The sequence below is a fragment of the Podarcis tiliguerta genome (genome assembly GCF_965153285.1).
Source record: "Podarcis tiliguerta genome assembly, chromosome: 1".
In the NCBI taxonomy this organism is placed as follows: domain Eukaryota; kingdom Metazoa; phylum Chordata; class Lepidosauria; order Squamata; family Lacertidae; genus Podarcis; species Podarcis tiliguerta.
Genome location: NC_139534.1, coordinates 4,145,404 through 4,157,770, shown reverse-complemented (window position 1 = coordinate 4,157,770; position 12,367 = coordinate 4,145,404). Strand labels below are relative to the sequence as shown.

The following is a 12,367-nucleotide window of genomic DNA, read 5'->3' as shown; positions in this document are numbered from 1 at the left end:
AGATTAATATTGCTTGAAATGCATGCTTCTGCTAGTCAAGGAACTTGCTGCTTTGGTTCAAAATTTATTTTTACATGCTGAGCAGAGGACAAATGGAGCTTGAGTCTCAGCAAGCTGGAGCAAACTGTTAGGTTCATATAAATCAGCAAGCTAGTAAACAAAGAAAGCAGCTTCGTGTAATTCATGGCATAAAGTTGGTTTGTTAGCAGGTAATCGTTTGTTTTAAAACACAATTTCTGGTTCACAAGCAAGCAGTTCACTGAAACTGAAAGTAAATTTGCCATAAATCCTCCCTTGCATTATGTAGGTAGTACACTAAATCAGTGGCTATTAGCACATGCTTCCTTTTAGACTTTCCCTTGTTGGAGAAAAGCAAATACATTTCCTTCTCTTGAGTTAGTAGCTAATGCATGTGTTGTTTTAAACCACATGAGGACATGGTTGGTTTGTAAGTTAACTCCATCCCTAAATGCTGAGCCATTTTGTTGTTCTCTTCAAACAAAATGACTGCTATTCCTCAGAGAAAAAAAGACTCTGAACTCCACAAATTTTAAGTGATTATTCCAATCTAATTCACTCAAGCTGCAAGGTTTGCTAACACCTCTCAGGAAAGAGTGGATGCTTCCCATAAGTGCCCAACAGAACACTATTTGTTCTCCTGCCTAGCCTTTCCCTCCTGAGCAAAAAGTTGTTGACATTTGATTATATTGTACGTACGTTACTAGTGGCCTCCACATTCTGAATCATGTACCACTAACACACACACACATTTTAATACTGACTTTTATTTCAGGGCCTCAGTTTTATTTTCCATTTGCAAGCTATGTTATGATCCAGAATATTTATCAAAAGATACCAAGACTGAAGTTATGAGAATTTTAATGCAACATGCTCATCTACCAAATCACCATGATTTTTTAACCATGGCTAATTTAATAGCTGCATATGAACGTCCCAGAACATGTCCATTTCCAAGAAGCTTCATTCTTAATGGCATGCACCTTTGTTTAAGGACGAGACAGAGTGCCTCACCAGCACAGCCAGTTACACAACCCCAAGAAAGAAAGAAACTAATACTTTTTCATATCCCAAGGCTCTCAAGCCAAGGACAGTTGGGGGTGAGGGGTGATATGCAATCCAAGAGTGGCTGAACGAGGGCAGTGAGACACAATGTAAGGCCAAATTCATTCCCAGCCGTGAGGCCCCCAGGAAAGCCTTGTGCAAAGAACTTGTTTTTAGCTTAACGACCTAACAGGTTTGTGGTAGAAAAAATAATAATAGAAAAGATCAAAGAAACAGTCAGTAAAGAAGAAAGCAAGTGAAAACTAGATGTAAGGTATCACAGCTGTGTGGCATCTGCCATGTGAAGAAGGAAGGATACAAGCAAGGTTAGCTGTAATTCTACAAAGGAAGAGAGAAAGAGTGTTTTTCATGCCTGAAACTATACAGTGTAAGATGGAAAAGCCTGACATCTACTGGGCGGAATAATTTTGCAGTCAAGAGAAGCCAACTTAAACAATACAATGTAGGTAATATTCTACAGAACAGGTTTTGCTTTTATTTTGGGGGGGATGAAGGTGATCCTGTAAGCAATTTTTGATAACTCAATGTTCTACAACATTGGATAAATGTGGACTGATACCTAACAGAAACACAGAATTGTAGGGTTGGAAATATCACTGGAGACCACTGACTTGCAACTTTCTCAAAATAACGGATCAAAAATAATTCCATTTGTCCTTACTTAAGATGTAGGAGCTTGGTATAAAATTCTAATCCGCTTTATAAGTTCTTGAGGAAATCCAAACTTTTCCAAAGTAACAAACACAAACTGCCAATATACTTTGTCAAATGCTTTTATAGCACCCAAAGAAGTAAGTGCAGCCAGACCCATTCAAAGACTATATATAGCCACTATATTGGTTTCCCATCTTAGATGGTCAGCTCTCTGCTGAATGAAACACACTGTTGAAATCACCGATCAATATATTAGCCAGAATTGCTGCCGGCATTTTAACACCAACATTAATTAAAGAGCTTGGTCTATATTTTCACCATTAGTATGCACTCTGCCAGGTTTCAGAGAAATATGTGCTTCATACATTGAGACTGAAGTTGACGGGGTACCTGCCTCAAAGGCATTTTGATAAACAGAAAGAAGCTTAGCGGGCAAGGAATCTAGATATGCATCGTACCACCCACAGGAAAACCATCTGGCTCCAGTGCTTTACAGGAATTAATTTTAAGAATAACAGTCCTAATTTCTTCCATCTGTAATGATTTTGATAGAATTTCCTTTTGCTCCCCACCCTACTGCGAAATAACCAACTGTGAAGCAGCCCATCTCAACAACAAAAATTCATATATCCTAGAGAGAAGGCCCATCTGGAAGCAGCATAGAGAGGGGAAAGGACTCCTGCCACTTTTGCAGCTCCAGGGAAGGTGCGACTGATGGCCAGGCCTGGGCAATATATCCATCTATTGCCCAGGACCAGGAGGACGAGCAGACCATGGTGTTGGCTTCACTCAGCAGTATACTGATGGTGAAACTGCTGCTGTTCCTGGGTCCCTCTGCCAGAGTTCCTTCCTCCAGTGGCGCTGCCAGCAGAGGGACTTGGGAGCGGTAGCAGTTTCACCAGCGATACAACAGGGAGTGAACCCGCCATCGCCCTCTGCCCTCCTAGGATGCAGGGATCTTTAACCCGCTTGACTGAGGAGTGTGCAGCTGCCCCTACCTCAGCCGGATGATCTGGTCAACAAAAGGCAACACGTGGGCTAATAATGTATTGGCAATATTGATGAAATGATAAATTGTTTCTTAATTCATAAACGAAAACCATATAATATGTGCAAGAAGTCCACAAACTAATGTTGTTGTTTAGTCGTTTAGTCGTGTCCGACTCTTTGTGACCCCATGGACCAGAGCACGCCAGTAAAGGGACCCCTGACCATTACGTCCAGTCGTGACCGACACTGGGGTTGCAGCACTCATCTCGCTTTATTGGCCGAGGGAGCTGGCGTACAGCTTCCGGGTCATGTGGCCAGCAGGACTAAGCCGCTTCTGGCGAACCAGAGCAGCGCACGGAAACCCCATTTATCTTCCCGCTGCAGCGGTACCTATTTATCTACTTGCACTTTGATGTGCTTTCGAACTGCTAGTCACCCCGTCGCGGGGATTCGAACCACCGACCTTCTGATCGGCAAGTCCTAGGCTCTGTAGTTTAACAAACTAACAGAAGTCAAAGAAATATTCCATCAACAGGCATGCTTAGAATGGTGTGTGACCACAAAGAAACACTGAAGTTGAGGCAGAAAGCCTTTCCACAGTTCATATCTATATCAAAGTTTGGTGGAGAATGAACTGGAGCCAGGTGGTGCTGTAAGCACAGCAGCAACAAACAGCCAAGCACTTAAATGAGCTCCCATGACCCAGCGGCAGGGTGGGGGCTCCGTGAAACTGTTCAGCTTAGGGGAGCGGGGGAGCACCAGGGCTGACTCAGCTGGGGAGGGGGAACCTTCTCGATTCCCAGCTGAGCTGCGCAAACAAGCTGCAATTTTCCAGCCTGTGAGCGCCTGGGTGAAATCGCCACAGTTCCCAAGGCGAGAGCTGGGGCAGTTTCTCCAGGTGCCTCATGGGAAGAGGCCAATGCAGCTTGCTTTTTCAACATCGTGGAATATCGCCAAACTGCAATGTTTGGCTGGCGATATACCGTAATGTTGAAAAGCTGGTATTGCCCAGCCCAACTGATGGCCAGGAGTGGCTGCCCAGAGCAGCCTCCTCTTCCCCCTCACCCCACCCCCCAGAGAAGAGGTCACTTAGCAGAAGCAACCAGGAGGTTGGTGAAGATGGGGCTGCTGCGTACTAAGAGGGAGTGGGCATGGCACAGGGAGATCCACGTGGTGTGGGGGCGGCAGCAGGACAACCAGATTGGTTCTGCTGCCGTGCCTGCATGAAACTGAGATCCCTGTACATCCCCGCTACCCATCTGGCAAGAATTAGCACTTGGTGTCAGAAGCCAGCTACACAATGTCCCCACCCCACCCTTTGGAGTCCTAACCACCACTACTGCCAGCGGCTGCTCCCCTCACCCAACTGTAAGCCAACGAGCCTTGGGCACCAGGGTGGCCAAGGGGTTCTTGGGCTTTAGCTTGAGAGGGCATGCACACTACATTACCAGTGAGATAACAGACAAGTGCAAATATAGGACAGAGATAAAATGGTGGTATTTCTTAAATAACATATATTTTATGTATCTATACTCCTGTCATACACTACATTTTTATGTTTAGAAAGCAACTTACCAGTGCCTAAGGCCATAGACCCCTGAACACACCTGATGTTGCCTGAAGTCACAAGCTAAGCAGGTTTAGACCTTGCTAGTATATGAATGGAGAAGACAACTTACTGATTGCCATGCCAGGGATTCCATTATACGGTGTTCACAGCATTCCAGGTGTTTTATCATCTCTCTTGTCAAGTTTGGTTCTGCTTTAATGAAGCTTTCGATAACCTTGTATAAGTCAAAGGCTTTTAAGTCAAATATGTTGATAATCCATGGGAAAGATAAATCTGTTTCCATATTCATACTTTCACTTTGTGAAGCATTCCTTGAGGCTAAAGAGAACACAACTGATTATTCTTTTGTTCAATAACGCAAGTCCTCAATAAATTGTTCCTACACACTGAGATGTGCCATTTATCATGTCCCTATTCTCAAAGTTCCAGATCCAAGGAAGTCCTGTTGAAAACAAGTTTTGCTCCAGCATTTAAGATCTGAGATCAGACAACAAATTCGCACACAAACTATGGTTCTAGAGCATGTCATTTTAGGAGGTTAAACTTACTTATTTGGGGGGAAATTCAGTGAGTGGTCTGGTCTTAAAAATAATTTTGGGATGTGAGGAATTCAAATCTGCTATTTTTTGGTAACTAGACCACATTTAGCTTGGTAATTGGTACATTTACTGTTTTCAGAAAATATAAGAATTTTAATTTTACGTTCTGAAAATATAGCACAATGCCAAATGATATTAAATATTATTATTAATAAAAAATAATATAGAATATTATTGCAAGTACTTGGCAATCATTTTTTATGTAAAAGGTAAAGGGACCCCTGACCTTAGGTCCAGTTGTGGCCGATTCTGGGATTGCGGCGCTCATCTCGCTTTATTGGCCGAGGGAGCCAGCTTACAGCTTCCGGGTCATGTGGCCAGCATGACTAAGCCGCTTCTGGTGAACCATGCAGTGCACGGAAACGCTGTTTACCTTCCCGCCGGAGCGGTACCTATTTATCTACTTGAATTTGAGGTGCTTTCTAACTGCTAGGTTGGCAGGAACAGGGACCGAGCAACAGGAGCTCACCCCATCGTGGGGATTTGAACCGCTGACCTTCTGATCGGCAAGTCTTAGGCTCTGTGGTTTAACTCACAGCACCACCCGCAATTGTACACATATTTTACTTACCAAGCAAAACTAAATTATATTAATTTAACTGAAATATCTTTGGAATTCCCAAGCCGTGTTTCAGCACCTCTCATTCTAAGGAATCTGAAAAATTCAACACGCCCTAATGGTTCAGTGTTTCTGAAGGAAACTGGAAATCTGTTAACTTGAGACTGGGGAAGGAATGCTATACAAAAGGTGGCAATTTATAACAGTTTAGGAAATTGGGTACATTAACGCCCCCCCCCCCCAAGCCTTCTGGTATTAATCTGTCTGGTGTGCCTTTTGCAAATAATGTAGTAATCAGTATTTCAAATGAAAATAACTCAGTTTTAATATTCTGCTATTAAAAGCATTGTTGCAAGGATAAAACTCACACACAAAACACCACAAAGGACTCTTACCAGCATTAGGTGAAATAAAGTAAATACTAGGGAAGTCTAGGGAAGTCGTGGCTGTGTGGGAAAAGGAAAGGGAGGGGGGAAGCATCATAACTGATCGCTATGGGTGAAACAGCCCCTTCCGTAATATGGCATAGATATACAACTTACTGCCATAAGTAGCTATGACAACTTCAAGAGCACAGGCCAACAGAGATGTATGAAAGATGTTGTTATTCAAAAGTTTGCTATAAAAAAGAGAAAAAAGACAGTCTTTCAGCAATTCAACATTAACATTTTTTAGATGCATTTAAAATAAAACTTTGAAGTAGGTTTGCCAAACATACCTAAAATTATGAATTGATAGGCGTTTTTCTTCCTAAGATAAATGAATAAATGAAGATCTACTTTAGCCCATTAAAAAGGGAATATAAATATTAAAAATTATGTATGTTGAAAACCTACCGACTTTAAGATGGCTTCCATCACCCTGTAGTATAACCGTACACCAAGCCTATACCTCTAGGGGGAAAACAATTTAAAAGCTGATGTAATAAGTTGTAACAATACTTTGCTTTAAGAGAACGACCTTCTGTAATACACTTCAGTTTATTTGTGATTAATGGATTTGATGTGGCCATTTAGAGAGAAGTGCTCTACTACTACATCGGACACATGCACACCCCAGAAAAGAAGAAAAGGGCATATCCAAGACTAGGATATTTGTAGAGATCCATCCCCAACAAATGTTTTTGTTGCATCGTTTTTTTGGAACACGCCATTTGGAAATCAAAGCAAACTCTCAGGAGAAAGGGTGCTAGATGCCAACTGGCAAGACATTACGGCCCTGCAACTCAACCCAAACTTATGGCTCTAGGCCTGTACGGGGGGGGGGGCAGTACACCACTTGCCCCAGACCTTGCAGAGGTAAGGGGGCGCCTTCCAGGAACAGCTGCTTTTTGGTCTGAGTTCATAACTTTATGGTAATAAGACTCAAGCAAGCTCTGCATGGGCTTGTATGGCTCACTAAGTCTAATGTAATATTTTTGCATAATATCCATTCCTAGTCACAGAATTAGAAGCAGATGATACATGAAGAAAGAATCTGAAATGAAAAGTCATGAGTTTGCCTCTGGAAAACAACTTTAGCTTCATAATTGCAGCAAACTGTACTGTCCAGACTAGAGTGTACACTCCCCACCCCAGCCCTGGGATATTCAGATAGAAGCTTCCCGCTGGATACCAAATGTACAGGCCAGAGAGTGGCACGGGTCCTGGAGAAATCAAATCAGCACAGCCTGCATAGGCCAGGCACTGGTCTATCTCAGCTATGTGTAAAGAGCGTAAGCAAAGGCCCTCTACATTTGGACTGTGAGCACCAGCAGCAGACTCCTTGAGTCCTGCAAGAAGGGCAGTTTGAATGATGCCTGCACAACCACGGAGAACCCCACCTGTGATCCAATTTCAGCACATCCTTGCCCAACTGCTTCAGCAAATTTCTCTCTGAAGACATGGCTCAGGTTTTCTGTTCTTTCCAATATGCTTTGCATAGGATTTGCAGTGCAGTTCTGTAGTGAGATGGAGAAAGCTTCCCCTTAGATATATTGGATAAACAAGAACCTTCCTCTGCTAGTGCTTTATGAAATTACTAAGTCATAAAGAACTGATTTTCAGTGAGAAAACTGGGAGGTCGGGGGGGGGGGGGCTAAGATCTTTCCTGGCAGCAAAAAAGATTTCTATGAAATCCTCAAAAGTCTAAATACGTACATCCAATTACTTCACCACAATTCAGGAGACTACCACCTAACAAGGAGGTTCTAAATAAAACACTGCAAAAAAGGGTTTTCTCACTACAATATCTAGGTTCACAAATGCCTCTCCATTTTTCAAAAAGCATTAAAGTCTACTTAGTAAGCGTGTTTGTGATGGGATCATTCTCTCATCTCTGGGAACAACCACTACCCCTGCTCCATCCCCATTCCACTCTTACCCAAATCTGTATGTCCTGCCAAGGAATTAAAGTTATATTGCTGGCAAAACAAGCATACTAGGATACTTAGTAGAGCTTTAATATGATGCTTAAAAGTTATCATCTATTCCTTCTACTACTTTAGAATATTCTGAGTTAGAAAAAGGTATAGAGACTGGCACTGGCGGAGGAAGGGGGGTGCGGTGAGTGTGGCCCGCCCCGGGTGTCATCCCTGAGGGGGGAGAGACATCACTGCGCCACCCCCCCCCCGGATGCTCACTGCTCTCAGTGCCACCACGGGCAGTTTGCCCTGCCCCCAGGTGCACAGCTAGCTCCGCCTCTGGAGACTGGGAGATAAATAGGGCTATACTACCTGAAGCCGGGGTGGGGTGGGGAAGTAGCATGAAAAGGGCATGTTAGAACATGAAACATTTGTGAAGCATACAATAACATTAAATTCTGATTTTTTTATACTGCATTCAAACCAGTCCCTTTGGTTAAAATGATGTTACTTACGTTAAAATATGAGATTAGGTTATCTGATGGTTTATCACTTGCAGAGTTTAAAATCATCATTAACTGTTGGATAGTATTCATCGCAGCACTACAGAGGGTGAAAGTATTTTTATTACTATTTTCTGAAATGAAGAAACTGCCGTTGAACAGAAGAAAATCACCACATAAAATGATACATCAGCCACATTTGGACATCAAATATCTACATAACGAACAGCAATATGAACAGGCTTCCTACACCTGCATGCTTAGTTCCTTCCTTCCTTCCTTCCTTCCTTCCTTCCTTCCTTCAGCAAGGAAGGGACCTGGAAAGCAGGAGAAATCATGGTTGTTGGGACCGGCTGGACCCTGAAGAGTGGGCACTGGAAGAAGGGGGGTTGGGGCTGACTTGGAAGAAGGGACCAGTGACCTGAGGCAGCATGTAGGGAGAGAAGGAAGAGGCTGGTGGAGAGCCCAGGGTTTCCACACCGCTTCCTCCTGCCCCCAGCTCCTCTGCTTCCCAGGTCCAGAAGAGGACTGCAAAGGGAGGAGCAGAAGCAGGTTACACACAGGCAGAGTCTGCACCTGCTTGCACACAGCTCAGACCAGGGAGATACATAAGCTGAGGTCGGGGCCCAGGACTTCTAAATGGCTTCTAAACAAACCAAGATATGCAGCCAATGTCAAACTATCCCTTTATATTCAGGCTTGTTTGGAAGTCATTAACCATAGCTTCCTAGCTTGTGTGCAAGGGCATTATTTATTAATTACATTAGTTACAGTATATAATGCCTATTATAACCAGGAGATTAATGTGATAAATAAAGCAATATAACAATAAAATCACAATAATATAAATAAAATGCAAAGGGCAGCATTAAGTAATGCATTGTGCTTTGTCCACACCAAAATCCATCCTAGGGATCATACTAGAAAAGGGATCTAAAATAGATCTACTAATATGAAAATGCCTCAGCTCACTGTGGATACTGTAGATCTGGGCATGTTTCAGAGTAGAGCCACCCAAATGATCAGGGGCTAGAGCAACCCCTGCATGAGGAAAGATTAAAGAGGGCTTCTCAAAAATTCTACCTCCAGGACAACACTAACTCACTGAAACTCATCAATCACAAAATGGTGCTGCAGAGGCAGAAGTCACCAGATGGAGGCAGTTTGGTGTTTTCCTGGTAGCAAGGTGTTCCACAGCTCAGTTTCCCTCAACATAAGTACAGACATTTGCTCTAGAAGTATTGTGACTCCCCAATTTAGTCAGAATTTACTGACCCAGAGGTTAGTAAGCCAAGATTTGATCAGCTGAACACAACTACCAGAAATAACCTTCTTTGGAACATTATTGAAAAGAGGGCTGGTACTTCCTTGCGTTCATATCACTAGTATCCTCAGCAACATTTAATGCAGTCTATGAACTTAATTTTGCAGCAGCTGTGGAAGTTCTGATTAAGCTTCTGGGGAACAGTGGCTGAACTGATTTAAATCCATGCAGTGTTGACATGCATTCTAACTGTGGAGAGAAGTTGTCAGCCAGAAGACATTGACTACTGCCTACTTTTGTGAGCTGAACTTAAAGGCTGGTTTTGATGGAAAGACCACCGATACCATTCAGCCTGTCTGTAGGGACTCTGCAAATGCTTTTTTATGCAGAAGCATTAAATCAGAATTGAAGCACTTGTAGGACAAACAGAATTTCAGATAAACTCACTGTATTTCCTATACCCGTAGAAATAATTTTCTAAACCTTTTCAACTAAATTCATAATTAGGACAATTATTCTTACCGAACCGGGGTCTGTGGAAGTACAACAGGAAGATCATAACCTGGGTTGTTCTTGGTTGGTGTTCTCTCCAACTGTAAACTTAACATGAGAAAAATGTTAAACTTGTCTGCCTAAAAGCCTGATGTATTCCAGCCAAGATGCCTGCATTTGGACAACAAACTCTTGGCTTGCTAGGTAGGTATGAATGAGCACTTTGATCTTGCACAAAACCTCCTTGCTTTACCCTTTATGTCCATGAGCAAACAAACCAGGTAGTCTTCTCATTAACTATGCTCTCCCATTTTGTTCAAACCAGGAAGTATCCAAACAAGCCAGGATATGAAGCCATGGTTTCACTGAATCACACAAGAGCTTGTGGTTTGCTCACTTCTGCTCCAGTGAAGAGGTGGCTCCCTGTTTGTGGAAGGCTCTCCCCAGGGAGGTTTGTGTGACACCTTCATTAGACACCTTTAGGCGCCAGGCAAAAATGTTCCTCTTCTCCGAGGCCTTCATCTAATTTATCTAATCTATGCCCTTTTAAACTGTGAGTGTGGGGGGGGGGGGTTGTTGTCTGTTATTACGGTGTGTATTTTTGTCTTTTTATACTGTAAACTGCCGTGGATGAAGGGATGGATGGATGGATGGCCGGGATGCAATCCCCAAGAGACGGGAGAGGCAGTTTCCATGCCAAAACAAGGCCTAAACTTCAACTGACATGGATCTAGAAAATCAGTCTCTTCCAAGAGAGCCTGGAGCTGATTAGCAACTGCCTGCTCAAAAACCTTGCCTAGGAAGGGGACATTTGCAACTTGGTGATAGTTATTTAAGTCTTCGGGACCCAGGGAAGATTTCTTAAAAAGTGGCCTTTCCACTTGTAGCGGAGCTACAAACTACAAACTCAGTTACTGTGTTGTGAAATGATTCATATCTAAAAAAAGTGTGTCACCGACATGAAATCTTTTGAAAGCCTTGACGCCCCCGAAAGTCAAGCCAGGTGGGACTTCAAGCAATCCGTCCGCAGGGGAAGGGAAGGCTTTTCCCTGCTGACCAGAGCTGGGGAAAGGCCAGTTACCTTGGGCACACAGGGATGGAGCGCTCACTTGCTGCCATGACAGACTCCAGCTGCAACTCCAAGAAAGAAACATCAGGCCTCCAGCTGAGGTCCATGATGACAGCCCAGTGAATCAATATTTGAGAATCTCAGCTCTAAACGTATTAATTAAAGCAAGTGGAAAAATGACAGGACATTTTGGGAGAAGGAGGATGATTAGAAAGAACTCATACAGATATTATTATTCATAGAAGCCATATTCTAAAGCAGCGGTTTTAAAGCCTTATTATTTATTCTCACATAGCACTTCTCATAGAATTTTACAGCTCTTCACTCATTTATCATTGGAAAAATCCCGCAAGATAAGATTAGTTAAGAAACATTCCCCCCAGGTTTCCATTTTGCTTCAAGAATCAGTTGAATTTACTACAATGCAAAAAAAGCAATTTTAAAAAAATTACCATTCAGTGCGATCATATTGCAAAGTTTCATCTTTCTCTAAAAATAATCTTGCATCAATATCCTTGTTTTTCAGATACATTTCTTCATATTTGCTCGACATATTCTCAACCTTGGGTTTCAACAAAAAGGGGACAAAAGGGAAAAACTAAGACTGAGACCTAGGCTCACAATTGTCTTAACTATTCATATGCAAGCTATTTATTTGCAATTCAATTCATTCCTGAAAGTAATTAGAGGACTGTGCAGTTGGAAGAGACTTCCAAAATAATCTACTCCACCAACCCACTACTGATTAACAAAATCTACTGTTGCAGCATCCAAGAGCCTATACAGTGGTACCTTGGTTCTCAAACTCACTTCGTTCCAGAAATCCATTCCAAAACCAAGGCATGCTTTGCCATAGAAGGTAATGCAAAATGGATTAATCCATTCCAGACTTTTAAAAACAACCACTAAAACAGCAATTTAACATGAATTTTACTATCTAACTAGACCATAAAATGAAAGCAGTAAACAATGTACTGCAGTCACACAACCAATTAATCAGTAGCTGAACTGTGTTGGACACAGTCACAAAAACAAAACAAAAAGAGCTACCCCAAAATGCAAAATAAATAGCAAAAACAGGCAGACATCAGTTTAACACTCAAAACGGAAGCATGGCACTCAAATCGGAAGCGTAACACTCAAAATGGAGCACATTCGGCTTCCGAAAAAGGTTCGCAAACTGGAACACTTACTTCCGGGTTTGCAGTGTTTCGGTTCCAAGCTGTCCAAGTACCAAGGCGTT

At 42.6% G+C, this 12,367-nt stretch overlaps 1 protein-coding gene across 3 annotated transcripts in view; it reads right to left on the bottom strand.

Moving 5' to 3' along the window:
* Nucleotides 1-12,367, bottom strand: part of RB1 (RB transcriptional corepressor 1) — a 49,916-nt gene that overhangs the window by 23,338 nt on the left and 14,211 nt on the right. For all 3 annotated transcript variants that reach the window (XM_083401297.1, XM_083401299.1, XM_083401298.1), the window contains exons 10-17: nt 11,577-11,686; nt 10,086-10,163; nt 8,312-8,399; nt 7,278-7,394; nt 6,292-6,348; nt 6,174-6,205; nt 5,998-6,074; nt 4,407-4,615 (exon numbers count right to left, since the gene is read on the bottom strand). In XM_083401297.1, coding sequence (XP_083257423.1) covers nt 4,407-4,615; nt 5,998-6,074; nt 6,174-6,205; nt 6,292-6,348; nt 7,278-7,394; nt 8,312-8,399; nt 10,086-10,163; nt 11,577-11,686 — 768 coding nt within the window. The remainder of the gene's footprint in view (nt 1-4,406; nt 4,616-5,997; nt 6,075-6,173; nt 6,206-6,291; nt 6,349-7,277; nt 7,395-8,311; nt 8,400-10,085; nt 10,164-11,576; nt 11,687-12,367) is intronic.